Below are 26,913 nucleotides of genomic sequence, written 5' to 3' on the forward strand. Positions count from 1 at the left end.
TAGGGAAAAACAGATACAAGATGATACAGGGCCAGCTTTGAGCTTTTTTTTACAGACCTTTTTTCCCATGCTGAAGTATGGGAAATGTTTATAGTAACTGAGCTAGGAGGTAAATAGTGATCACTGTATTGCAACAGCAGCTGCACGTAATTTATACTGTTATGCAGTAAATTTCCGCAAGGTTTGGAAGCCTTTTTCAAGACCTGTGCTAAAATAGCTCCAGTGAAACCATTCTGTGTGGCCAGATTTACTGTGTGTTTCAGACAGTTCTTAAAACTGCCTTGGTATTTTTTAACAGAGCTTCTGCACAGCAGGTACGGTCCCTGGTTCTCAGGGGAGGTGGAAAAAATCTGCAACTGGGTTATAATGGGGAAGAAGAGGTGGCTGTGACACTGCAGGAAGGGCAGAGTGACCTACATCAGAAGTGCAAACTGCTCTACTCCCAGCAGGTGAAAATTTTCAGGATGCACAGTTGCTGGCAAACTGCCCGTCGGCGGTTATAAAAGTTCCTCCTTGGATACGGATTTCCAAAAGCCAAACAAAAATAAATGATTTACACAATATATGAATTAACCCAGTCGTGCAACAACTCGGGTTGGACAGGAGCTATTTTTCAGCTCTGAGGAACAGCTCTGCTTTCTCAGCCCTGTCCTTCAATCAGTGAGCATTGTGCAGTGCGGGACTCATTGCTGGCGTTAGCGCCGTGCAGGGATGGTGGAGGTGGCTGGTCAGGGAGGGACACGCTGGTGAGAAAGTCCCTGTGTTGGGAGCGGCAGCACTATCCTGGAACAATGCACAAAAAATATATTCTGTGTTTAGGTCTTGGATGTATTTTCTCCTATGCCCCTATCAGCAGCTCGACCAGAAAAAGTCCAGATTCTCATTAAGCCGTATCCTTGCCTACTCTGTGCTGAATAAGCAGAGAAATGAGATGGATTTGCATCTACCAAGAATACTCAAGGTTCATGTGAGTTGAAGGTGCATGTTTATTACTCACGACCGTGAAGTGCCATCGTGGTAGATTGCTCTTTTTTCTTCATGGAATTGAGGGAACAGCTTTAAGTAATGGCAAATTGATTAACTGCCCTTGATGTCATGTATAAATGTTCCTCCTCTGAATTTTCTTGATATTTTCTTGCCATCTCTTTAACCCTGCAGGCCACTGACTTAAACTTGGTTTCCCAAAGTTGAAACTGCAGCTGTGCCACCAGAAAAGTCTGTTAGGAAATGCTCATGGTCTTATTGGCAGAACAATGAAGTTACTCGCTAGGAGCCAAATGCCCCTCCTTTTTTTTTTGACCGATGCACTCTCAATAGTAACAAAAATAAACAAAGAAGATCCAGGAAACACAGCATCCAGAAGTATTTGCCCCATTTGAATATTTTTTCTCTCTATGTGCAGTACTTCCCTGCAAGTGTCCCTGCATTGCTGTTAGTCTGCTTTTCGAGGAAAGTGAAATTGCTCTGCTTTTAACAATTTTTTAATTCCCTGGGCATGTCAAACAGATTCGATGGAAGCTTAGTGCGCCAAGTTTTGAACTTCCTGCAAGTTTAGAGAGAATCAGTAGCCCTGTAGAGCTGCAGAGAAGTGTCACTGCTGATCTTCAGTGTGAAGTGAGGGTCATTTATTTAATTTTGTTTCGTTTTATTTGGCCTTCTGACCAGCCGCACGCAGAAGCGCAAGCACAGCTTGCAGCTACCCCAGGCGTGCTGCCTCTGGGCTTGGTGGAGCGGACCTGCAGGCTGTGTTGCTGGCAGGGAGGGAGGGAAGGTCTCAGGGACACCACAGGGAACTAAAGGCATCCTGGCTGGAGGGATGGGAAAGGGCATGGAAAACGGAACGTGAAGAGGAATTATTTTGGTGAGGGGCTGTAAAACTGCAGACTTTGGGAACCACAGTCTGTTCACAGAACGTTTTGAATGGGGCTCTGTTTAATACAAGAAGTTAAAGCATGGTCTCCAATAGCCTGTGGCAAGCCCTGGTTCTGCCTCTCCTGAAGAGATTTCCAAAAGAGGGATGTGAATTCGCCAGTCAGCTGCACTGCAGCTGCAAAAACCTCTGTACCTCGCCAGTGACACTTGTCAAGGGTAGGAGAGAGGCTGGGGCTGTCATACAGAGGCACTTCCATTTTTCTCCTACTTGATAAAATGAGAGCAGTATGACGCAGATTGCCTTCACCTACCTCTTAGCTCTCCTTTTCCCACCTCCATCCAGCTCCCATCATCTCTGCTAGCCTCAGTCTTCAGACCCAGACTGTAGATCTGATCCAATTGATCCTGTGTCCCTACTTCGTTTTCTTCTTTCAATTGCTTGACATGTTTTCTCTCGAACACCCCATCAGCACCTGAGCTCAGGGTTTGGGGTGTCTTCTGATTAGCCAGTTCCTCCTGGCTCTCTAAACCTCAGTCTCACGGGAGCAGCTACTGCAGTTTATCCAGGACGAGGGAGCTCTTATTCAGCTTCCTTAATTTTCTAGCAGTATTTCTGCTGGTAATACCTGGGTACTTAAGGCCATTAGCGTCTATGCTTTAGCACTTCAGCTGGAGAATGGAGCACCTCGTCTGCGTTGGCCCTGAGCCACAGGAGATGGCTCTGCCTGCAGAAAGCATCCTGACGTGGGAGGAGCAACTGGTGCAAAGTACTTTTAGGGTATGAAGTCCTTGGCATCTGAAAACCTTCTTGACGTCTCCACTCAGCGGTTAATTATGACTGATAATAATAATTGATGTGTTTAGAGCAGTAGATTGCAGGGTTAGCTTGTTGCACACACTCAGCTCCCTTGAAGGAGGTCATTAATAAATCAAAATGGCTTGGACCTCCTAAATCCATGTTATTTCTACTAAAGCCAAACAAAATCAAACCTAAAATTGTCATTAAATTAGACGGGCAACGAGGTTTGTAGCAGAAGTTAATTTCTGTAAATGATGGATCTAAATCCCGGTGCCAACAGAGGATCGAGGGTGTCTTATCGCCCCAGTTATGCATATGAGCCTTCAAACTGACACAAGGTGACAGAGGGTAGAGGGTGATGATAGTCCCAGTCTTGTAATGAGGAGGAAGATATTTATGGAAGATGACGTGAGGTAGCCATCTCCCGTGCTCCCAGATGTTCTCATTTAGAGATGCACTCCAAGCCGGTGACAGCTTGCTCGGGGCCTGGCCAGCCGGCGGGGGCTTCCAGACCAGTGACGTGAAAAGGCTTAGAAGTCCCCTGAGTTTGGGTGCTGGCTTGACAGGTGTCCTGCAGGCTCCAGCCTTTCATGAGGGGCTGGAAACAGTAATCATGACAGCAAAACTTCTCATTAGCCTGATGAGTCACCGCTGGTTTCCAGTTTTTGTGTTGGTTTTTTTTTTTCCTTTGCTGCCTCCTCAGCTCTCCCCGTGGTGCTGATCTGGATGCAAAAATGGGACCAAGTTACTGGAAGCAGGGAAAAGGAGCAGAGGAAAGAGGAGGAGGGAGGGATGGGAGAGCAACACCCGTCCCTTCTGCTCATCAGAGTCACTGGACCAGCTTGGCTATCTGTGAAGGGTCCGAGGGGAATTCCCTGGGACTCCTCAGAAGGAAACTGTCTGCAAGGCAGGTGAAAAGGCAGAGAGGCTAAGGGGAATAAAGCTTCAGAGATCATATATTTAAGTCCTTTGCAACTCCTGCTAAGGGCTCAGGCTCAAATCGAGCCATTGCTCTTGCACCGCTGTACACCAGCAGAGCTGTGGTGCATGTGGCTGGTTGCACGCACAAAACATGCAATGTGTTAAGAATTGTTTCAGACTTCCCTAAGAGTGCATCGGGTTAAGGTGTCCCATTCCACATGTACTGCAGTCTACAATCATGGTCATGGGCAAGTCAGGTAAGATTTTCTAAACTGTCAAGCTGCTGTAACCAGACCTCAAGCCTAAGTCTTGAGATTGACTATGAAAGGCAAGCTGTACATCAGTGGACTTCACTGAGCTTACATTCTCGTACAACTGTTTTCCTCTCAAACATTATCTTTTTATTTCTTTTAAAAAGATGGTTTGTAAGAAACAAGATGCTTTTGTAAACTGAAGGGGAAAGAATAGATTATGGACACACTTCATTTTCAAGCAATGACTTCTGCTGTCACAAGTAGAAAAGAGTCAGCTGGTCATTTTGATATTTAGAGTTTTGAAAAGATTGAAATTAAGTGTTCAGATCTTGTTGGTACTTCATGGCTGCCAGAGGTTATGTTTCTTTTAAAACCTTAATTGCACAGACAAATGTAAAGCAGCTCCTGGTACACACAGACATAAGCCAGCTGCAGAACATCATTGCAGCCCATACGGCTGTAGAATTTGTTGCAGAGTATCCTCAGGCACACTTCAGTCATTAAACTGTCATCTTTGCATTTTGTGTGTTGATTGAGTAGGGTAGCTGAACTTTCTTCTCTTTTCCTTTCTTTTTAAAAAATTATTTTTACATCAGAACTTTTATTTATAGCAGTCTAAAAGCAGAGATCAAGGGAAAACGTGTATGACTTCTTCCCCAAATGATTGAGTATTCTTCTTCATCATTAAGCTACAGAGTTTTGCTAAACTGCATGATGAAAGGGTGCTTCATATAGCATTGAGAGCATAAAAAATGTGCCATTCAGGTTAAAGTAAGACATAAAACAAACTTCATTTTCTGGATAACATGAAAGCCCAAATTTCTGCAGTAATTAAATCTCTCTGGCTTTTTACAAAGAAGTAAACGGTGACTCTAGTTTCCCTCAAACTCCAGATTGTGCCTATCTATATTGAGCTTCATTCTGTACCTGCCAGTTTCAGATCTTTGCAACATCCTTCCTCTCTTCTATATTTATATGCAGCTTCACTGAGCGTGTTTGAGCCACTGGCTCATTCCCCTGGGCTTCAGCAGGCAGATGGGGAGGGGGTAGCTGTAAGAAAACCATTAGGATTTCAGATTTCTTTCCCGTGGGTAGGTGTAAATAATACAAAGGAGAACCAACCACAAGCGTTGCTGTGGTTGGCACGAGCTCTCCTTCTGGCCGCTCTCAGCCGGGGCGTGTTCCTGGGGATGCTCTGCACGAGCATCACCGGATCCACCGGCGTGTCTCCAAAGGTGGTCACTGGGTGTGTTCGGTTTTGCCTTTATTTAAAAAGTAGGAAGAGGCTAAAATGAGGATTGCAATGATGATGTATTACAGAAGTACCTCGAAGCCTCTGAAAAATAAGTCCAGGCTGTATGGGTTTTGCCTAATAGCTGCAAATATGCCATTTACGTTGCCAAGGCCATTAATGGGGCCAATACCAAATGTTAGCTCTGCATTGAGAGGTTGTTACTACTACTGGCATTGCAGGGATGCATAAGCAATGCACGGGAGCATCAAAGCCCCTGGTACCACAGGCAATCTGGACAGCCGGGGCTGAGACTGGTCCCACTGTGGACAGGAGACCGCCAATGCTCACATCCCTTGGTTTGCTTGCCAAGACTGGCGTGACACCGGGGGTTTTGGTGTTCGCAGGAGAGACCCTTCCCCTCCTCCTTGCCCCGGAGACAGGGCTCGCCTGCTGGAAGAGCGGTTATCCAGCCAGGAGAGGACCACGGCTTTCCTCCTCCTTCAGGCTTGCCGAATCAAAGATGACATCGTCTCCTACCTCCAGGGAAGCAAAGGTTATCAGCATGGGGCGACTGCTGCCCGGCGGCTTCTGGAAAACCACATCCAGACCATTACGAGCATCGTTAAAAAGCTCAGCCAGGACATTGAGGTAATACATGCCGAGGAGCATTTCCCTGCTTTAGTGGTGCAGCTCTAGACCGTGGTCCGCTCAGCACTAATATTGGCTTCAGGGGCAGAAAAGTACTCAACATGACCGCTATGTTTTCGTTAAATTCTGATTTTTCTTGTATAGTCGCACTTGCAGTTACTTGTAAAAACAGAAGGGAGGGAACTAGGGGAAGTAAAGTAAAAAAAAAGAAAGTAAAATGACATAAAAAGCAGATTAATGAGTTTTGGGGTTGTTTTAATTCAAAGGTTCAGATTCTATTTGCTTTCAGTTTCGTTGACGTGAGGGAGACTGAATTCAAGGGAAATAAGGGGTAAGCTGTATTTTCATCTAACGTATAACATCAAGACTCAAATTTGGGTTTACTTCTTAGTTTTCCTGATGCAGCTGTTCTACTACTTTACATAACTTCTGCATGCAAACATAACCAAATATTGCAGAAACTCTTTGCAAAGGTCACTGCAGACCGGAATGGAGGTTCAGGTTCACATTTTATTTAAACTGACTGATGGTTCTGTGCTGGAAATGCATGGAATGCCCTTATTCTGGCTAAAGACTTTTGATTATTTGCTGTTATTTGTCAAATTTATATGTGAAATTTACCAACACTGTTTGGCTTTTCTTTTTGGAAAAAGGTGTAAAACACAAAAATATAATGAAACAGACTTCTCCAGAGATTTGATTTGTCCTTTGAAGTGTTAGATGTCTTACAAATGCCACTAAATTCACAATACATTTTGTTTTTCATGTACTTGGAGAAATATTCGATCTTCTATACATTTATCTTAAGAAGTATGCAGTCACGGCTCACCTGAAATTAATCTGAATTAAAACTAGGGTCTGTGTTCATTTCATACTGATTTTATTTTCAAGATTGTGATACTATAGTGATAAGCAATGCTATAAAACCACTTGCTTATTTTAGATCATCCAATTCTTCTAACCCTATCCACATCAAGTATGTACAGGACTGTTTTGCTAGACAAATCCCTAAGATGCTACCAGCATCTAAATCTAATCTTTTCCCTTGTTAATACTCTTCTCTAGGTCCTAATATCAGGTGCGTGTTTGCTTTGTGTATTTTGGTTGTGAGGCTCTGATAACGGTTGCGTACCGACAGCACAGAAAACAGCACAGTGAGACCTGTCAATCAAAGCCCCTACAGAATTAGTGGAGGTTTGGGGAATTGCTCCTGGCACGCAGCAAATGAGAGTGATTGAGTAATGTCGATTTCTCAAGCATTAAAAAAGAAAAAAAAAAAAGGATCCACCAGGAAATGTGACTCCTTCATACTCCAAATCTTCCCCAAAGCAGGAAAAATATCCTTCCAAAAAAGCCTGCTTTGGGGAAGATGCTGGCATGCCTGGAATTAAGCTGAGCCTGAGTTAAGACACCCCTCTGCCAGAGCCAGAAAAATGTCCCGGCTGCCGCTGCATCAGGGACATCAAAGCAATTAGTGCCAGGTGGAAAATGACCAGACCCTTGACAAAGACATCCTTCGCGATCCCAGGAGAGGATTGCAAATCGCAAGAGAAAATCATCGACTCTAAAAACCTAGGGGCAGAGGGGAGACGTGCCTGGCATCGCCTCTGCTAACAACCAAAAGATAACCACGTCTCAGTTGAGGGGTTGCACACAGACGAAGGGGTGACCATCAGTCACAAGCACCATGTCGTGCACATGGCGCTCTCTTGCCCAGGGGTGGTGAGCTCTGGGACGGGAGCGCTGCCAGGAGCCCAGGGAACTAGCTGGAGAAGAAGAATATTGATTTCCATCAATGAACAGGAGGCTGCTGCTTTCCATCCTAATGAACGAGCATCTCGTGCTGGATTTGCCAGCGAGGGAGCGATGGTCCCATTCTGTACCTCCGCCTTTGCGGACTTGTGGCATTGGGCGTGTGTTGCCAAATACACCGCCAAAATTGCACTTGAGTTGTGCAGCACATTCAACCCTTTGAGAACATTATTTTCTGATGCAGAACAAAAATAGGAATACCTGGTCCCAGCTCAGTATTTCGGTTATCCATACTCTGTGTGCAGGGCAGCCAGGATTATTCAGGAATAACTGCATAAATGACAGATTTGAATTAAATTTTACTCCGGAGTTATTGCAGCTTTCCCGGCTCACCTGTGCCCCACTTTTGACAGACGCTGCCTCCTTTTGCTGGAGAAGTGGGACAGCGATGCCGCACGGGGACTCGGTGCTAGGGGTATTTGCATGTGCCATTGCACCTTCCCTGCTTGCAGCCGACCGGGAAATGTTTGCCCTGGCCCTGCTTGCGGGGGCACGGCCGCAGGGGAAGAGGGCCTGACACTCTGTCCAGACGCACGAGGTCGGGGCAGCGGCACAACCCTGCTGAGACCCAGCCGGACTGTCCCTGTGCCCTCCCACAGCCCCGGCAGTGGGATGAGCCTCCGTGGCCCGTGGGATGGGCAAACCCATCTGCAACAACTTTGCCAAACTTTAAGCATTTGCCGTTGAAATTTTCCTTGATGTTTGTCCTTTCCTATTTTTTTTTTTTTTAATTCACTCAGTGGGGAACATTTCAAATAAAAAGCCAATAAAAGCCAGTCTATTTTTGCACAAACAGGATATTTGCATAAAAAAGTGTAAAAGCTGTGCTTTGACCAGGTGAAGCGCTGTGTAGTGCTGAATTACACTGAAATATCAGCCCCAGGCCTCTCCTTTCAACCTGAGAAGTAAAATCAGGAGATTTTAGAAATCATTCCCCCCCTCCACTCCGTATCTGTAAAAGGTCACAGTAGCTGCACAAGGGCGTGCTAAAATTAATGCTTGTGACACATTCAGATACCACCAGGATGAGCCACTTCAGAAGAGCCTGCAGGGCGGTTACTCCTTCCATCTTTAGATCAGACTTTCAATACCGTGCAATAAATCAGAAATCAGGCCACATGCTGAACAATAAGGGTAAAACAAGACATTGAAGAGCTGCTTATACCGACCCGCATCCATGTTCAGGGCTGGGTGGGTATATCTGTAATGTGCTTTTACAGCAGGTCCATGCCTTTGCTGGAGCCAAAACCTGCCCTGTGCAGGACTGCGCGTGTTAAGGACATGTTTTTATACGTGCCAAATGCGGTGCATTAGCTTGGACATAAGCATTCGTGCATTTGCAGACCGGGCTCGGGGCAGAGATCCTGCGTCCATCTCTGCTCTGCCTTGTCCACCCCGCAAAGCCTTGCTGCAATGCCCTCAGGCTGCTGCAAAACACTCAGCTCAGCTATCGCCTCCCTCCTAGAAGCACCTGATATCCCCCGCTGAAAGGAGCCTGACTCAAAAAAGACCGTGTGTTATTTATTATGGGCTGCACTGTACTGCAGATGTTTGAGGGGGACAATAAAATTCATTTCCCAATTTTTGCATTTCCTAATTTTTGCATGCTAGACTTTTTTTAGCACAGTTTTTAAGGGAAAAATGGACATATTATTTATGCAGATACAGCTTTTTGAAAGAAAAATACGCTGTTGCTTTCTCCAAGAAAGAAAAACAAGCTTTTAGAACTGCTGCCATAGATGGTGCTTTGAACCCTATTTTGAAATGAAAAAAAAACCAAAGTAGAAAAACAAAAGTGCATTAATGGTCTTGAATTTACAGGTTTTGGAGAGGCAAATAAGAGCAAGGGATGGTGCCGCAGTAGAAACTAATTTTGCTGTTCAAAGTCTGGACCATAAATGCATCCAGGGTCTTGGAGACCTGCGTGGAAGAGTGGCAAGGTAAGGAATGCATAATGGCCCTCATTTTCATCTCTGCTAGTCGATTTGTGCAGAGCACATTCAGAGTGGGCATGAACGTACTTTGCACTCATTTCATATCTCCATTTTAGTGCCAGATCTGTGCTTCGCACTCTCCATGTTAGAAAAGTTATCAAGCCAGGGAAAAATAACTATACTTTCCTTTCTCATTCTTCATCACACTCTTAACATTTTAGAGAATTTTTTCTTCTCCAGTCTGGCTAGACTTCAGCTGAAGTGGTTATTTCCTCCTACTTAAACTCTCCTGTTGCTTCAATAAAATCTTTACTTCCTCTCTTGGAAAATAGGTCTTGTTGAGCAAACTTGATTTCTTCTTTTGGTGAGATCGTAAGTTTCCATTGGTACAAGTAATTGCATGTATGTAACATAGGTGGACTTCTGTGGGACACTTAGTAACACAAAATATTATGATTTAAAGAAAGACAAAGTGAAACTGTACTATGTAATATCAAGAGAGCACATGGATTAAGAGCTGTCTGAACTGATATACCAGAAAAAGTAATAATTAAGGAAGAAATCTCCCTGAACTGGCATGTTTCTAATGTTTTTTTTTTTCTCCAGAGGCCAGTCATGTGCTTTTCGTATAAAACACTGCTATTGACATTTGTGGATAACACAAAAATTGGTCAAGTGAGGATAAGGTGGTAATTGAGAATAACCAGAAATATTGGCAATGTGGGCTGATGGAGAAAAAATGTATTTTATAAACCCAACAAGAGACTGTTCCACTACTGAGTGCCCCCTGAAAAGTTTGGGTAATACGGCAGGTAAATAACTTACCGTGAGCTTTTACAATGATGCAGCATAAGAAATGCCAGGAGTATGGTCTTAGACAAGAGAAGCAGAGGACCAGTAAATAGGGAGGTTATTTTAGCTCTATGTAGGGCACAGAGATTGATACCAGAATACTGTACCGAGCCCAGAGTCCCCTTTCTGAAATTAAAACTTTATATGGTGTAAAGAAGAGCCAGGAATGTGATGGTGGGAAGAGGAAAATTTCTGGCTGAGAGAAATATACATCTATGTATAGCTTATAGAAAAAAATAAATCCAGAGACGTCTTCATTTCCATGTATAACTACTGGGAGAGAAAGGGAAAAAAATCATGGGGTACCGAAGGACTCCAGACTACTGCAGAGAGACCCAAGAATCCAAAACGAGAAGCTGAAGCCAAGGCATTCAAAGTTGGCAGGAAAAAGATGGTTTTTTTTTAACCTTGTGGCTGATCAGCATCGGAACAAAGTAGGAGGTGATCCTGCAAGAGCCTCCTGATGTTTTGCAATTTGGCTCAGCAGACTCTCTAGACGATATGCTTTTAGCGAAGCCATAACATTCAACGGGTGAATTGTCTCGCTTCTCTTTTCCCAGTGTTTTCCTAGGTGTGACGCTTCCCTCCATCAGCTGCACTAGGGCTTGCTCCCATCTTCTGTGCTGGAGCATTGGCCTGCAGCAAAGGAAAGAAAAGGCACTTGGGGAAAACAGGGTAATGGTGGGGAAAAAAATGACCAGTCCACTTATACTTGCGTTAAAAAAAAAACCCAACCAGGAGAAACAAGAGGTCGAGCACTCGTGGAGGTCCACAACACTTTTTATGAGTTCCCTCTTCCTCTTCCTTCCTTGCCCATTTTTCAGGTGCGCTTGTTGGCCTTTCCCATGGGTAGAAGGGAGGATCCCAAAACACACGTATGCAATTGCACATAAAAAACTATCATGAGGGCACCAAAGTCAGCATCATATGATGCTGGAAACTAAGTCCTTAGACCCCATTTATTTTTACAGAGAGAAAAGAAAACAGCAGGTTTTCCAGCTTCATCCAAACATACCAGTATTGCAGAGCCAGAGCTGCCATTTTAGCAGCATTTCAACAGCAATATTATAATGCAGTTTTATGCAAATGATTGCCATTAAGCTAAAGCATAGTATAGTTTTACGTGATTCATGAATCATCAGCGCTTTCTTGTTTTTCTTGCTGCTGAAGTTCCCCTCTGGAAATGCCAAGCCCTAACAGTGTACCTGCCCCCAGCGTCATGGCTGAGGAGTGAGCCAGAACCGACAGACAGAGGACTGCCATTACAGTGATGATTGATATTTTGATTTTTCACGTTTCTTTGACCTTGAGTTTCAGGATTTAAAATTTCTATGTATATTAAAGAGAGCCCAGTGTGGCTGGAGACAAATGCACGTGTTTGTGTAATTTCCATTTATTGAATTAATAGAAATCTTCCAAATGCAAACTTGCAATGACAGTTTTCCTCTTGATTGGCAGCCTAACCTTAATCCAAGACTATCGGGGATGAAATGAACCTTAAACGGAGCCACTGCTCTTTCTCACAGCAGATGATTCATCCTCTTGTATTCGTAAAGGATTAATGTGGATTAGCTCTTGTAATTCAAATGGTGTCTATTCTTTTACTCTATCTTCCCCTGAAAAATAGATGGAGACCTCTTGCCAACTACTGAGGTGGTTGTCCATTAATTCTTGGACCTTCTGACTGTATTTCTACACCGTGTAAACATTTATCTGTTAAATAGCAGTGATCTTTAAAAAAAACAGCCTTCAGCATCTCAGCTATAGTGGCATTCCCATTGAATTAACTATATATTTTATTTGTATTCTAGCTCTTAATAAGAATTCTTTTGGGCACGGGAATACATATTAGAGTAATAAGAATTAGGCAATCAATCAACTGCAAAAAATATTCTGATAAATATTAATTCATTCTCTTCAGCCTCACCAACAAAAGAATAACTGAATGCACAAATGGGTAAACAATGCACTTTACACAGATGTTTACATTTTACTTATTTTTCTCGTGAACTTTTTTGTTGCTCAGAGAAAAAGTCCAATGTAGCACTAGACAATCAAAAGCCCTGGTGTGCACCCGTGAAGTTACTCAATCCTTCAGAAAATGCAATACTTCGCCAAGTACAGCAGTCCAATATACATGGTTTCTTCCCTGACTTTGGAGGATAAAGCTCCCTGAACATATAGCAGGTAGCTATATTCCTGTCTCTAATTAAATGCTTTGATATAACCATCAGAGGCTTTTATTTCTTTATATTTTTTTAATTTATATGCAAATCTCGTAGGAGTACGCTTTCTGCACCATTCCCAGTCCGCCTGCATTGCTGCTTGCACACTCTCCAGCCTCTGTTTTGTATGACTGGAAAACCATCATCTCACCGTAAACTGCTGAATGTCTTCTATGCGAAATATCAAATTAGAGCAAGATTTAAGCAAGTCCCAAGTATTCCCATTCTCTTCGGGACTCAATCTGCCAAACGGCAATAATGCATTTAACTGCTTTGCACACAATAATGATATTATGTGTAGGGAAACGGACATCTGAGCAGGCCCAGAGATTTAAGGCACATCAGCAGTGCTGAGGGTCTTTGCAAAGCTCACCACGTCTGCAGGTCCCCAGGCACAGCTCTGAGCCATCAGGCCACACAGTAATGCAGATGTAGTTGCATTAATCCCACACTGCAAGGCTAGTTCTCGGGCTTTTTGGATCCTATTGTCAAATCCCCTATTTTTAAGTATTCTCTGTATAGAATATTCAGGTTTCTTTCTCTTGTAACTGAAGTTATGTCTTCTTACTGCTACAGATCCGTTAATCCTCTTCTTTCTCACACCGTACACTTCTTGCAAGGCTTTGTAATTGTTGCCTTGGGGTGGGATTTTCCTAAGGGAGAGGTGAACCCCCGTCCTCTGATCCCTGTTGGAAAGCTGGCCCACGTGTGGGTCCAGTCATCAACCTTGCATCCCAGCTGCAGCCTCGTGTCGTTTGTGCACGTGTACCTCAACATTTCCACCCCAGCCCTGCGGGCGCGAGGAGCCCCTGACACCCCGCAGTGCTGGCTGTGCCCTGGGACCTTCCATCCCCCGGGACCGTGGTCCCCTTCGCACCCTCCCCTCGCTGGCTCCCGGCTTGTTTTCTAGGTTTGCAGCCGGAGAAGCTGTGACAGCAGCCAGCTCTGGAACAGCCCCCTCCCTCTCCGGATCCATGTTCACCTTCTCAGCTATTTTGTAGTTGTTTTCCAAATCAATCGTTTCTTTTGATCAAAGTTCTGGCCTTCGTACAAAGCCTCTATTATCTGCAGAAACTTTTTTAAATTTCCTTGATCTACACGCTCTGTAGGTGTATCTCAGTATCTAAGCATCATCAGGAGATGACAAAAAGCTGGTCTATTTAAACTGTCAAAATTTCTCTTTAGATCCTTTATCTGTCAACAGCACCAGCTTTATTTGGTGGTGGTGCTTTGGAGGATAATTTCTCTGGCATTTTAAAACTTAACTGTTTTCTTCTCTCAACTTCTATTCCATTATTTGTATTAAATTGTGCACTACTTTGTGGCGCTAAGGTATTTTTTTCCACACCCTTGTTTTAAGTACTACCTGCACTGGGGCAGGCGGTTACTCCTGGGGGGCCAACATGCAGGAGGGGTGCAGAAGGGGAAGTCTATGTCTCCTTGATCATGTTAAGTATATGTATAATGTTATATGTATAATTTCATATACATTAAAGAAGGTCTTCTTGCTTATGTTAAAAAAAATTATTTTTTATGTATATGTACATATATACATATATGCTATACATACACAATGTGTGTGTGTGTAGATATATGTACACATTAAAGACAGGGGCTGAAGCAGTCATTCATTCTACCTGGAAGGGAGAGCTGGTTGAATGCTATTCAATCCCTGGGCTGCTCAATTAATGCCGCCACTCTCACATCATTTATTTGTCCGTTTTAAACGTGACGAGATATTTTGGTGAATGCAACTGAAAGAGTTTAAATAGCAAACGACAAATGCTCCTTACAAAACAGCAAGTTTTTTCGCTCTTCCCCAACATCTGCGTCCAGCCGGCGGAGGCTGCAGGCTGGGGTGGCTGTGGCAGCAGCGCGCCATCTCTCCTGGTAGGGATCCAAAAGCTGGGGGTGCTCGGAGTGCAGATTAGCCTCTCGATTTAGATTTCAGATTTACTTTAATTTATGGAGATTGGAAACTGGGGGGGGGGGACTCAGTCCGTCAGGGTGAGCTGTGGACGGCTCCTGCAGCTCCCCTGGAGCCTGTGGGCACCACGAGGAGGCTTGTGGTACGAGGAGCCTACGGGCATCGCTGCCGCAGCCGAGGGCATTGCCCCTGGCTGACTCCCGCTTCCTCGCCATCACCTCCAGCAGCTCTTTTAATGGGCAGCAATGTCTGAAAGCAGAATGGGGATCAGGGTTGCTGCAACGGGGTGTCTCTGCCTATTTGCTACTCGCCGGGGTGGTCCCAGGGGGCTGGATTTGATCTGGCAGCAGCGCACGGAGACCAGCATCAGCCTTCACCCACCCTCCAGCATCCCCCTGCAGAGGCTCTCTTGTCTCTGGTTTGACTGCAGATGCGAGGCAAGCATTGCAAAGCTGTCGGGAGACATCAGTATTATCAGGCGTGAGGCCCAGAAGACTGATAAAGAGATTTATGGCCTTCACTCTGCCCTCAAAAATTGTGTTGGTGATTTTGAGAAGAAGGTGAGTAGAGAAGCCTACAGTGAAATACCTGGTGAGTGGTGACTATGCATATATAGATATAGCTTCTTTTCCTAATTACTGTCCAATATTAAAGACTGATATGGTATTTATACAATACGTCAGGATTTTTAATAAAAAAATAAGTTTTCCATGACACTGTGGAATAATAGAATCATTGAATCATAGAATAGTTTGGGTTGGAAGGGACCTCTAAAGGTCATCTAGTCCAACCCCCCCTGCCGTGGGCAGGGACATCTTCCACTAGATCAGGTTGCTCAGAGCCCCGTCCAACCTGACCTGGAATGTGTCCAGGGATGGGGCATCCACCACCTCTCTGGGCAACCTGGGCCAGTGTTTCACCACCCTCAGCATAAAAAATTTCTTCCTTCTATCTAGTCTAAATCTACCCCCCTTTAGTTTAAAACCTCTGGTCCCTTTTAACCCTTGTCCTATTGCTGCAGGCCCTGCTAAGAAGTTTGCCCCCATCTTTTTTATAAGCCCCCTTTAAGTACTGACAGGCTGCAAGAAGGTCTCCCCGAAGCCTTCTCTTCTCCAGGCTGAACAACCCCAACTCTCTCAGCCTTTCTTCACAGGAGAGGTGTTCCATCCCCCTCATCATTTTTGTGACCCTCCTCTGGACCCGCTCCAACAGGTCCGTGTCTTTCCTTTGCTGAGGGCTCCAGAGCTGGACGCAGCACTGCAGGGGGGGTCTCAGCAGAGCAGAGCAGAGGGGCAGAATCCCCTCCCTCGACCTGCTGGCCACGCTGCTTTGGATGTAGCCCAGGCCTCCTTCATGGGTCTGGACGGCATCCCGTCCCTCTGGCGTGTCGACCGCACCACTCAGCTTGGTGTCACCTGCAAACTTGCTGAGGGTGCACTCTTAGTCCCACTGTCTATGTCACTGATGAAGACATTAAACAGTACCGGTCCCAGTACAGACCCCTGCGGGACGCCGCTCGTCACTGATCTGCATCTCGTAGTGGCGTTTATCATAGGTGTAAGATAATAACAGATAATAAAAACATTGTAGGATTTGGGGATCCTCAGATCATAAATGACCCATTACTGTTTCTCAGTATGATTTATATTCAAGTGCATCTGGAAATTTCAGTTACAGGCATTTTGGAGCTAAAAAAGGCCGTCTAACTCTGCTGGCTTTTCTTTAGTTTTAAGGTGGTGGCAAGGAGGCATCTAATAGCATATGTCTAATTCCATATTAATTTTGGCAGTATTGCAAAGGCTTTTGAAACTAACACTGAAAAAGTTTTGGAAAATGGTGTTTTGTGTGAGAGTGCTTTTTTTCTCCATGGAGTGGGTGAGCAAACAGCGGATAACAACTGTTACTGCCCGTCATTCCTTTTACTGCCTATCATTCCTTACCGCTGGCCTTTCCTTGCGAGAGGTTGCCTACACTCAGTAGCAGTTTTGGAGCCTCTAGCAGGATCAGGAGCGTTAGCAGTAATATTTTACAAGAATCCAGCTATACTGGAAAATTCAGCTTTCTAAACCTGCGGCATGATGGCTCTCTGCTCCTGCTCCAAACTAGACGTGGCCCGTGCCCGCCAGGATTGCGCAGATGTGGGACCATCAGTTTCTCATGCACTCTGGTATTGAATATAATCTCATTACTGTATTTTGACTGCATCTTCTGCTGCACAAGGCACAATGCCAGTCATTGTGTACCTTGCCTACCCAAGGTACTCTTCTCCAAGGAAAAATTACTCATGACAGAACTTAAACAAAGATATTTTACCTGGAACTCTGTTAAAAGACACTGTTTGGACGTCTGTCTCCTTGGATACCTATGAAAAATGTTCTTCTTCACCTGGAAATGGGGAATGGAGCAGGTGTGTGCGTCAGAATCACACAGAATGGTACACAGAATCATGTAAAAATAAGTCAGGGCAGACACTGAGCAGGATGCAGAAGAAACTTCCTCAGCTGAAAAGGGAAAAAGTTATTCTCACGTGACTACAGGAAAGAAGAAAGGAAAGGATTTCTGAAAAGGAGTCATCTGTTGCTGTAAAGGAAGAAGGTACCAAGTGAACGTAATGAGAATTCAGTGGCACCTTTTTGACATTGATGTGCCATGGCTACTGAACAGGCGGTGGCATCTCCTCGCCGGGGATTTTTTGTGCTCATTTGGTGTAAAATCTCTGAAGAAAACTGCTGGGATTTCACATCCCTTTCAATTTACTAACCGGGGGTAGGCAGGCTGAATCCCTCATCCCTGGCATCAGACTGCCCTTCAAGATCAAGTGTCTACTTGCAGCAGCAGGTAACGTAACCCAGGTCGCACAGGGAAAACTCCTGGGGGGTGAGGTCATGCGAGAAATGTGTTTCTGGTGGCTTCCAGTCTCATGAGTCACTTGCACTCCATCTTCCGGAGGCACATGGACATCCAACTTCTCTTGAAAGAGCGGATACAGTTGCTGGAGCATCCACAGTGTTTCCGAGCCGCTCCACTGCACTGCATCTCATGCATCGGGAGCCCTTGGCATCGCACTTTCACACTAATTGTGATGTTCAGAGACAGGTATTTGTAGATGAAGGACCAGCAGGTCAGGGCCCTGGCTTGCCAGACCTTCCGAGGTCTGAAATAACAACTCTCAGACGAGATGCTTCCAGCTTTTCCTGCCCGTACTGCCTGGCACAGTCAGGCCACCGCTGCCAAAGGGCAGCGCATGTGTGTCCGTCCCCACAGGACGTGGGGTGCTTGGTTTCACTTTGTGAGTCCATCTTGTTCTCTGCATCCCAGCTGAGGGCCCTCAGCCCGTGGGTCATGTTGCTGAAGCAGTCTCTCTTCCCCTCGCCCCAACCACGAAAGATCCTGTGAAAGGGCACATCTCCAACCAAAGAAGTGTGGGAGAGCACCAGGTACCTGGGACACCCCGCAGCCTAGAGAGCGTGGGGCTGCGCAGAGCCGGGGATGCACACCCCAGCCTGGATGCAGCAGGGGGGGCACATGCTTTGAACCGGGTCCCCCAGGCACCAGCTTAGTGCTGCAGCCACCAAAACATGTTATTGCAGGTGAGCCGCTCCTCTCTCCGCTCTACTTGGGATCCCGTTAGGTGTCGGACAGACAACACTTTGCAACACACACGCACTTTCAAGGGTTTGCCCCCTGGTTCCTGCCACTGTTGGGGAGATTTGAGCGGTGCCCAGTGCCTTGTTCAATTAAAAGAAGTGTTGCTTACTCGTGCACGTAATAGCGAAGCCTGCATCCACAAAGACTTTGACTTCAGCAGGTCTCACAGCCTTGTTGACTCTGAGCTCAAGTCTTCAGTCTTTACTGAATTAAATTATTTGTGAGAAAAGTTTGTTTTTGTGTAGCTGTACCTTGATGTCAGCTGTTTTTTTCCATGCTTGCAATCATAATGCATATTTAAATGTAAGTGCTCATAGTCTGGCTCATAAACGTGTTCTCTGTTGAATTCTCATTAGGTAATGCAGCTATTAGGCAAGATAGAGACTTCCAACTCTGATCAAAGCTCCAATTTAAAGACAGTCCAGGGAGATCAACAACACGAATTGCAACTTCTGGATTTCAAGTAGGTGATGGAGGGTTTTTCATTATGATAATTCACCCCCAACGCTTTAGTGTGATGAACAGGTTGCCATGAAACAGCAAAACAAACCCGTTAATTAACATCCACTCAAAACACTAAGAGAAGGTTAATGAAGATCTATGTGATAAAATAATGAAAATACATGATGAAAGTATATTGTCTTGCAAGCTAATTGTTAAAATGAGGCGCTAAATGCCACCCTGTAAGAAGAAAGGTATGAAACCAATTAACTTCCCATACTTAAAAGAAAGGCACCAAATACAAAGACGCTATTTACCATTATAATTGGGGGTAATTTGTGACTTGCCTTCTGTGCAGAACAAGGCATTTTCTTTATGCACTTGCACCGTCTGCTCATTTCTTAGACCGCCTCTCGGGGCAGGGGTGCTGCTGATGGAGAAAGGTGGGCACAAGGCTAAAGTAGCTGCACAGCCTCATGTGCCCACAGATTTGTGATTTATTTGTTTCTTACTTATGCAGTATATTTCTCCTATTCTAGCTGCAGAACTACTTTTAGGGTGCCATTTTAATCTTGACGAGTTTTAGAGAGGAGGGAGCTCCAGGGAAGGATGCAATGAACAAAAGTATCTGGCATCCATATTCAGAACAATGCAAAACAGCCCAGCATTGAATAGCAGAGCCAGCACAAATAATTTAAAATCTAATTATAATAATCTTGCAATAATGACATTTCAAAGGCAATAGTTCCCCTCCTTGAAATGGTGAAGTATTTGAATAAAGATTTATTTTAATTAAGATTTTATCTGAATTGTATTAAGAGGTAAAAAATAGGCTTGAAATTTAAACAGAAGAAAGTTCTCATCAAGAGAACAGGAAAAGGAACGGGGTGAATGGGGAAATAACAGCTGAAGTGGTCAATGAATTAAAATTGGGAAGGGGAAGGAGGAACAGGGAGACGGATAGCAGTGAATGATGGAGATCAAGACAATGTGAAAGGGACAAGAAATGGAATCAAAATAAGAGGGAAGGAAAAATGGAAGAAAACCAGAAAAGAAAGAAATTGGAAAACTGAATTGAAGTAAATGCTGAGTTTCTCAAAAGTTCATGAGACCTTACTGCAATTGTCATCAGAAATAGGAAGCTCGAAAAGAGGTTGCTTTCAAGACACTGAGACGTGCTGGCATTGTGTATTTAACATAAAATCCAAAATACTTATTTACTAAACATTGAGATTTTATTCCAGTTAATATAAAATTTAATTAAAATAGCATGCCCTTTGGGGAATGTCTGTCTCCTTTTATATTGCTCCTTTAAAGGTCTACCAGATTTATGTATTCTTTTTATAGAACTGAAATAAAATTTAACTTCTGGAACAGACTGGAGCTTCCCCATAAAACTTGGCATGTTTAAATGAGCTTTAAAGCCCAGAGTTACCTCTGCAATTGACATGCAGCTGTCTGGGACCCAGTTGTCTTTGATTGCAGCCTGGCAGTGTACTGTAAAAGTACAAACTGATATTGTTACTGAAAACACGATTCATTTTTAGGTTTAAATATTTCCTTCTTCCTCCTTTTCCAACTTTGGAGAAATCAGAGCGAAGTCAAATGCCAGCTGCCAACTACACGAAGTTTGGTTTTGAACCTTTGAACAAAGCTGGCCATCAGTTCTGTCATTCATGGTTAATTCATCTTCACCCATTAAAATGATATTACCCAAATCTGAACACAAACAATGGCATGAGGCCTTTGTTCTATGGCTCATGGATGAAAATCTCCTGATTTTATATATATATATATATATATATATATATGAAAAAAACCACATGAAAGATCTGTCTGAAGAGGTACCAGTCCTGTAACTGCCTGCTGTGGCGGTCGAACAGAGCTGTAACTCTTGTAACGACCAGCCCGTTCACTGATCCTCAGGTATGAAGATCCTGCACCATCAACAATGACCTCAGGGCAGGCAGCAGTGGCTTCGACAGAGCGCTGTCTCCATCCCTACCTGACCTTTCCAGAACAGGGTTTGGATGGCCATCCCTGTTGTTCCAGTCAGACGGCTCACTGTTAGGCCTGAGAAAAGCTCGTTATAGCTCCCCTTCCTGTGCTCAGGTCGGCTACTGGTCTGTATCATCAGCGTAGTACCACAATATCACTTTATTTTCTCACGAACAAACATTAGCGCTGCAGGAAGCAAACTCTGTGTGCGTGTTCACACGTGCATGGTAGGACTAAAAATGACAAACTCAATACTACAAGTTTTTATTCTTGAAAAATCAAGTCTTAGAACTACTACAATGAGTAACAGTGATAAACTGACCTAACAGGCTGCTTATGTAGAAGATCTTGAAAAGACGCTGTCTGTAGCAAACTGCAATAACATATCACTGAGAGAGATTTTGCTATCATTAATTTTTTTTTTGCCACATTTACAGTGACTGCTGATGGTAATTATCACTTCATTAGACTGATACAGAGCTGTTATCAATCACTCGGTATAAAAAACACTTTTACTCAAACACCCTTTTGAAAAGTGATGTTAAATATTAGAAGTGCTGTAAGCATTGTCTAGTTATAAAACCCTGCTCCTTACCTGTTGGTTTGTATCCTAACTGAGGCCCAAACAAATTTCAAGCGATCACTGTTTGCATGCAAGCATGTGTTAGAAATTAATACAATTACATTAAATTTTTTCATGACACTCCTTCAGTCAGGTCATATGCATAAGCATGAGAATTTATATATATGACTACAGCTTGGACCTAAGTTCATGTCTCGTCATGGTTCATGTTGTAAATTACACGTTGCAGCATAAGAAAAGCAAAATCTAAACCATACAGTTCCCTTTAACTTGACATTTTGCAGATTTGATCCGAGCAGCGTTCATTCGCCACTCTTGCCTGCGGTTCCCTGTCTCCTCCGGGCGCTGCCTGCTCTGTTCCCTTTGGGTGGGCTTTCACATTTCTATCCAACTGCTTCCTCAGAGGCAGCTCTGCATTCTCTTTGTGTTTGTAATCTTTTAGTTATGAACTTTTTTTCTCCTTATGAACTTCATTTTCAGACCACAAGTGGTTTTGCTGCTCTCCCCGATGCCCAACAATGCAGTCGATGTTCAATGGGATAGTGTAGTTTCTTCATCCACTTCCAGCAGAGTTAATTCAAATGGGAAATTAACATTTTCCAGCCCTCAGATATTTTCCTGAAGTAGACCCCCACTACAGAAATCACATTTTGGCATGTAGGTACAACCTTTAAGGTAAGGATTAATAAAATAATTGAGCTTTCGGCTTCTTAGGAAGCTATTGAAGAGATTTAAAGTAATTTAAACAATTTACTCAAGTGACTCAAGACTCCCCCATAACACTGACTAAACCTTGGTCTTGTTACTAAAAAAATAATTATAATTTTAGGTTGACAAGTATTCTAGGTGACTTCAGGGATCAGATACAGACTCATCGGAAGTGGACAGAAGCGCAGTTGACACGATCTGAAGAGGATCAAGCCCAGCACAGGCATCAGCTGCTTAACTCGGTGAAGGAGAGACTGGTAAGACTTTCCAGGACGGCAGCCCGGGGCACGGGGGTGGCCTCCAGCCCTCCCAGGACTGGGAGCGAGAAGCACCGCTCCCGCCACCTTGATCCCAGCAGGTACCAAATCATGCACACAAAAACCGAGATCTAACACAAAACCAGGTGCCTCAGGACATGGCTAGCAAAATCATGAGTTATGGAAATCATGTAATTGAAGATTAATTTATTTTGGAAGAGATATCTGGAAGTCATAAGGTTCAAACTCTCGCTCAAACAGGGCCAACAGCAAATTCAGGGCTCGAGCCTCATCCAAGTGATTTTTGTTTCCGAGGATGGAGATCCCACAATGCTCTGGGCATCCCAGGAAATAAAGCCTTCCCTGATTATAGCACCACTTCACATCTGTGTAACCCTGATGTACCCGGCAATGGTGTTTTCCTCTCCCAAGATGAGCATCGGTGCCACCACTGAACATCACCCAGTTTCATTCATTGACAAGCTCAGAAAAGGAAGGGATCATCTGTGCAAATTCTGCACAAATCCTGCGGTCAGTACATTAAAAGGCGGCACATTTCGGTTCCACAGCAGCGGTTAGCACTTGGCACAGGACCAATGCCTTTTAATTAATTCCTTCACAGCTTTTAAAGCTTTTCCTCATCTGCTGTGTGCAGTTCATTCTGCTTCAGAGTTCAAAAGCGATCGACACACGATCACCATGTCTTAGTGCCAGGATGAAGGCTGCTGATCAAACACCAGATTCAGAAGTTGCTTGGAAATAAAACACCCTTGAACTTCAATCTCCATTTATCCTGCCTGATGATGATCTCTTGTACTCAATCAACCAACACTTAGTGCAGCCAGGAAGATAGTAAAAACGTTTCTGACGCATCAGCTGCTGTCTCAAAGCTACTGCTTGAATTCCCTTCCTCTGCTAATAGTTTTTGTGATTATTTTGCAGAAAACACACCAATATGTGTGGCCACTCTCCCCTAAGGGAGACTGCTGTGCCAAAAACCACAGCATTAACAGGAGTTAAAGCTTTCAAAGCCACTCTTAAGTAGGTTGAATAAGGAGCGCATCTGTTTTTTTACGTATGTGTACATGTAGAGACAGGCATGCACGGTGCTTGGAGCAGCTGGTGGTCCTCTGGATGTCATCTCAGCGGAAGCGCAGCTCAGTCCCGGTGAGCCGAAGGAAACCTCAGAATGAACACTGGAGACAAAGCAGTTGGAGATGAGCCTCAACCTGTGCCAGGAGGGCTCTCGCCCCTGCTCAGCAGCGGGCCCCTGGCAGCGCAGGCAGCTGCCTTCAGCAGCAGTCCTGTTCATGTCCGTTCGTCAGGCTCAGAGGACAGGCGACCCTGCGTGTGGCCGGGGCGGCAGGGAGCGGAGGGCCGACGGATCTGGCAGGCTACATGCTGGTGATGGAGCTGTTTTGGGAGCGCAGAGCAGCAGCTCGGCTATTCCTGGTGCTTACTCACTCTGCCAGCCACCTGCACGGCACAGCAACGTTTGTAAACTCCGAGTGTGTTTCCACCACGGCGCTAAACTCTGTTTAGGTTCAGACAGCTCTGCCAGGTTTGCAAACACCTTCCTTAGGAGGCAGAGCCACTGCCTGGGGCCCACAGGCCTCCCGTGGGCTGCAAGGGCTAAAGAAGGTCGGAGGATTTTGATCACATTAACCAGACTTGGAGTTGACCAGAGGGCTCACTCCAACTGTAAGACCAAGGAAGGGGCAGGCAGCTGTGCAGCTCAGGTTTGAGCACCCCTCTGAGGAGGGGGAATTGCCTCCGAGAGCTGTGCTGAGCTCAAAAAAGGGAAAGGACTGCTCACCATCCCTCGGTTAGGCAGCTCTTACGGGGCTCAGCCTCCTTATTCACACTGGCAGCTGAGCTGGGTTTACACCACAGTGTTGCCCCACTTAGGTCAGGAAGCTTGGGCTGGAGATGGGCACATGAAAGCAAACTGAAACGGGTTGTTTGAGTTCCCAGTCTGTTGTTGCAAAATGTGACAGCAAATCACTGGATTTAAAATGAATAAATAAATAAAATAATAATTTAGAAAGCACCTCTGTCCTGGCCCAGCCCCTCTCTCCCAGTTTACTTGGTTGGTTGGGGAAGAGAGGTTTGACACATCCTCCTGGGCAGCAGACCTCACCTGCATTTATTCAGTGCCGTCACGCATGGGATTAGGAAGCAAGACTGTTTGAACGCACGGTTGGCAGGAGGCAGGTTAATGTGGGCATATTTAAAATGTCTTACCTGTGTTATGTATTTAAAGGAAAGAGCAGAAAAAAAAGTAGAAGAAAAGCTCCTACTTCTGTCACTAAAGCTAGAACAAATGGATAAACCACAGAAATACGAAAAGCAGTTGAACCAGATGAAAAGAGATGAAAAAAGCCTGCATGCAAGAATCACCAGATTTGAAAGACAGATCTGGAAGGAGCTTGAGGATATCCAAAATGAGTACAGATCAGGTGAGGATGGGCTTTCATGCAATTTATTTTAAAAATAAATTTCTACAGTAACTTGCGGCTCCAGAAAATACTTTCCGGTAAAGACAGAAAGACATTAAAATGACGATTTCTCTCTCCCAAACCCCATCTACAGAGGTGTATGGGTTAGCCCGCTTGTCTTTGCAAACAGCCAGCATGACATTTGCACACAGGTTGCTTTCTCTTCCCAAGAGTCTCAAGGCAAGATCATTGAAAAGGCAATTACACAACCTGTTTTCCAGATTTTTTAGAGTACCTATTTCTTCTGTTAGCAAGGTCACTAAACCTTCGTTGGGAGGTACAAGTCATTCCCTTCTGCACAGATCCTGCTGCTGAGATCGTGTTTGATGCTTTTATATAATTTTCAGCCTTTACTCCCCATTCTCAACCAACAGTACCTGGAGAAAGAGGTGTCTGGATGAGTAACAGCTACCCGACGCAGACCACACATGATGCAAGTGAACAGGGAAGCAGTTCGATAACATTGCTGAACACATGGCAGCTGCTTCTTATGGGCAGTCACGTTCATGTTAACTCACAGAGCATGAACTGCTTCACCAATCTGAGACGATCCTAGCTGTTCAACTTTCAGCAGCAATTAGAAAGGCAGTAAGCACGTGGCCTTCACAAGGAAGATTTTGCCCGCTGCAGTCTATCCCGTGTCACTCAGACCCAATGTACTGTAATACCTTCCACTTGCAGCTGATAACGGTAACACAGTGGACACATCAGGTTATGCAAAAAAACCTCACTCAGCCCTCTCTCTAAGGGAACAGATGGCTGAAAATCATTACACAAGGGCTTCACATCTTACATGTTCTCACTTGAAACTCAAGCATCTGGCTCTCATCTTCAAAGCTGTGATTGAGGACCCCGGCTCTTTACTTCGGCTCCAATTCCTTCATTATCTGCAACCCACCTACAAGCCCTGCTCCAAGGCTGTAGCAAACCAAGCTCTAAATTAGGTAAAGTCTTTGTGCAGCTTGACATGGGAAGGCTTAGCTGTCTCCAAGACATTCTGAGTGAGCACAAGACAGCATCTCAAAGAAAGCTGTGGCCAAGAAATTTCAGAATAAAAGATTCTGGTGCTGAAAGGAGAGAATTCTTAACTTCAAATTCCTGCCTGCAGAAATTAATGACTGAAGAGGTCTGTTTATACCAAACTTTGGCCATCCTTGTGTTCAAACTCAAGTCCAAGGATTGGTCTTTCCCATAGCAGTCCTCTGGTAGGGGCTGACCCCCAGAAAGGGGGAAAAGAGGCCACTGAAGAGGTAGGAAGCAGCATAAAGGGCACAGAGACAGCCTGTTTCAGCAGCTGTTTGTGCTTCAGCACAGACTGGCATCTTGGAAATCAGAGACACGTCTGGAATTTGCTAATAAGTTAACACCAATGTGACACGCTGGACCAATGCGAAGAACTACTACGTTGTAATTCAAAAGTTACTGCAATCTGGAAACAGCTAGGTAACAGCAGCTCACAATTCTACTTTTCCAGCCTTTTATTGACAATATTTGACTCTGCAGTGGTTCAAAAAAGGTGCATCAGGTGCTCTGTAGCGCTGTTTTTGGAAAAAAGTGTGCCTGCACGCTTCCATCTCTCTCTTTTTATGTACCTATATACACATGCACAAACACTTAGCCAGTGAAGCCGAGCTCCGGTTCTCCCAGAAGCACACAACAAAACGGCATCCATCTCAGATGACCCGTAACTCTTACGTACAACTCTGGGAGATCCGTGGCACCAGCCTTGCTATCTGGTAGGCAGACTGCAGAGCAACAGTGTCAGTATCTGATGGGAACACAGACTTTGATTCAAAATAAGGACTGCAGACTTAAAAAAACCAAACCAAACAAAAACCCCCAATGCTCAATGAAAGAACAATATGCTTTAAGGCTAATAATACCCTTGGTTTTAAGGACAGACATAGTATTTTCTTTACTCCACACGACAAATCTGATGTCAATTGCTGTTTACGGCTATGTGTAATCATGCTTGGTATTGTCCAATGTATTGGAAGATACGATTCCTACAGCAAGGAGCCTGCAACCCAAACTGCTAATGCATGTCCACAGTATTCAATAAAAAGATGAAATAGATTGGATTTAATGTGCTCTGTATTAAACGTGGGTCAGAAACCTTTGCAAAGAAAAAGAAGAAACTTTTAATGTATTGAAAGCAACCACTATTTAATTAATTGTTCCTATTCTTCTACCAGGATTTCAGTCCATTCATGAGTCTCTGGAGCTGCTCAAACAAATACAGAACACAAAGCTGAAACTTGAAAAAAAGAAAATTCAGAAAGACATGAAAAAGATGCAATGA

At 44.5% G+C, this 26,913-nt stretch overlaps 1 protein-coding gene across 1 annotated transcript; it reads left to right on the forward strand.

The window, feature by feature from the left end:
* Positions 1-3,830: 3,830 nt before the first annotated feature.
* FAM81B (family with sequence similarity 81 member B) lies at positions 3,831-26,913 on the forward strand. The gene is made up of 8 exons (XM_076363343.1): positions 3,831-3,849; positions 5,451-5,728; positions 9,362-9,480; positions 14,909-15,038; positions 18,483-18,589; positions 21,978-22,113; positions 24,377-24,572; positions 26,807-26,913. Exons 1-8 carry the CDS (start codon positions 3,831-3,833, stop codon positions 26,911-26,913), a joined length of 1,092 nt encoding a protein of 363 aa, XP_076219458.1.

Source organism: Aptenodytes patagonicus, chromosome Z (assembly GCF_965638725.1).
Source record: "Aptenodytes patagonicus chromosome Z, bAptPat1.pri.cur, whole genome shotgun sequence".
Taxonomy (NCBI): domain Eukaryota; kingdom Metazoa; phylum Chordata; class Aves; order Sphenisciformes; family Spheniscidae; genus Aptenodytes; species Aptenodytes patagonicus.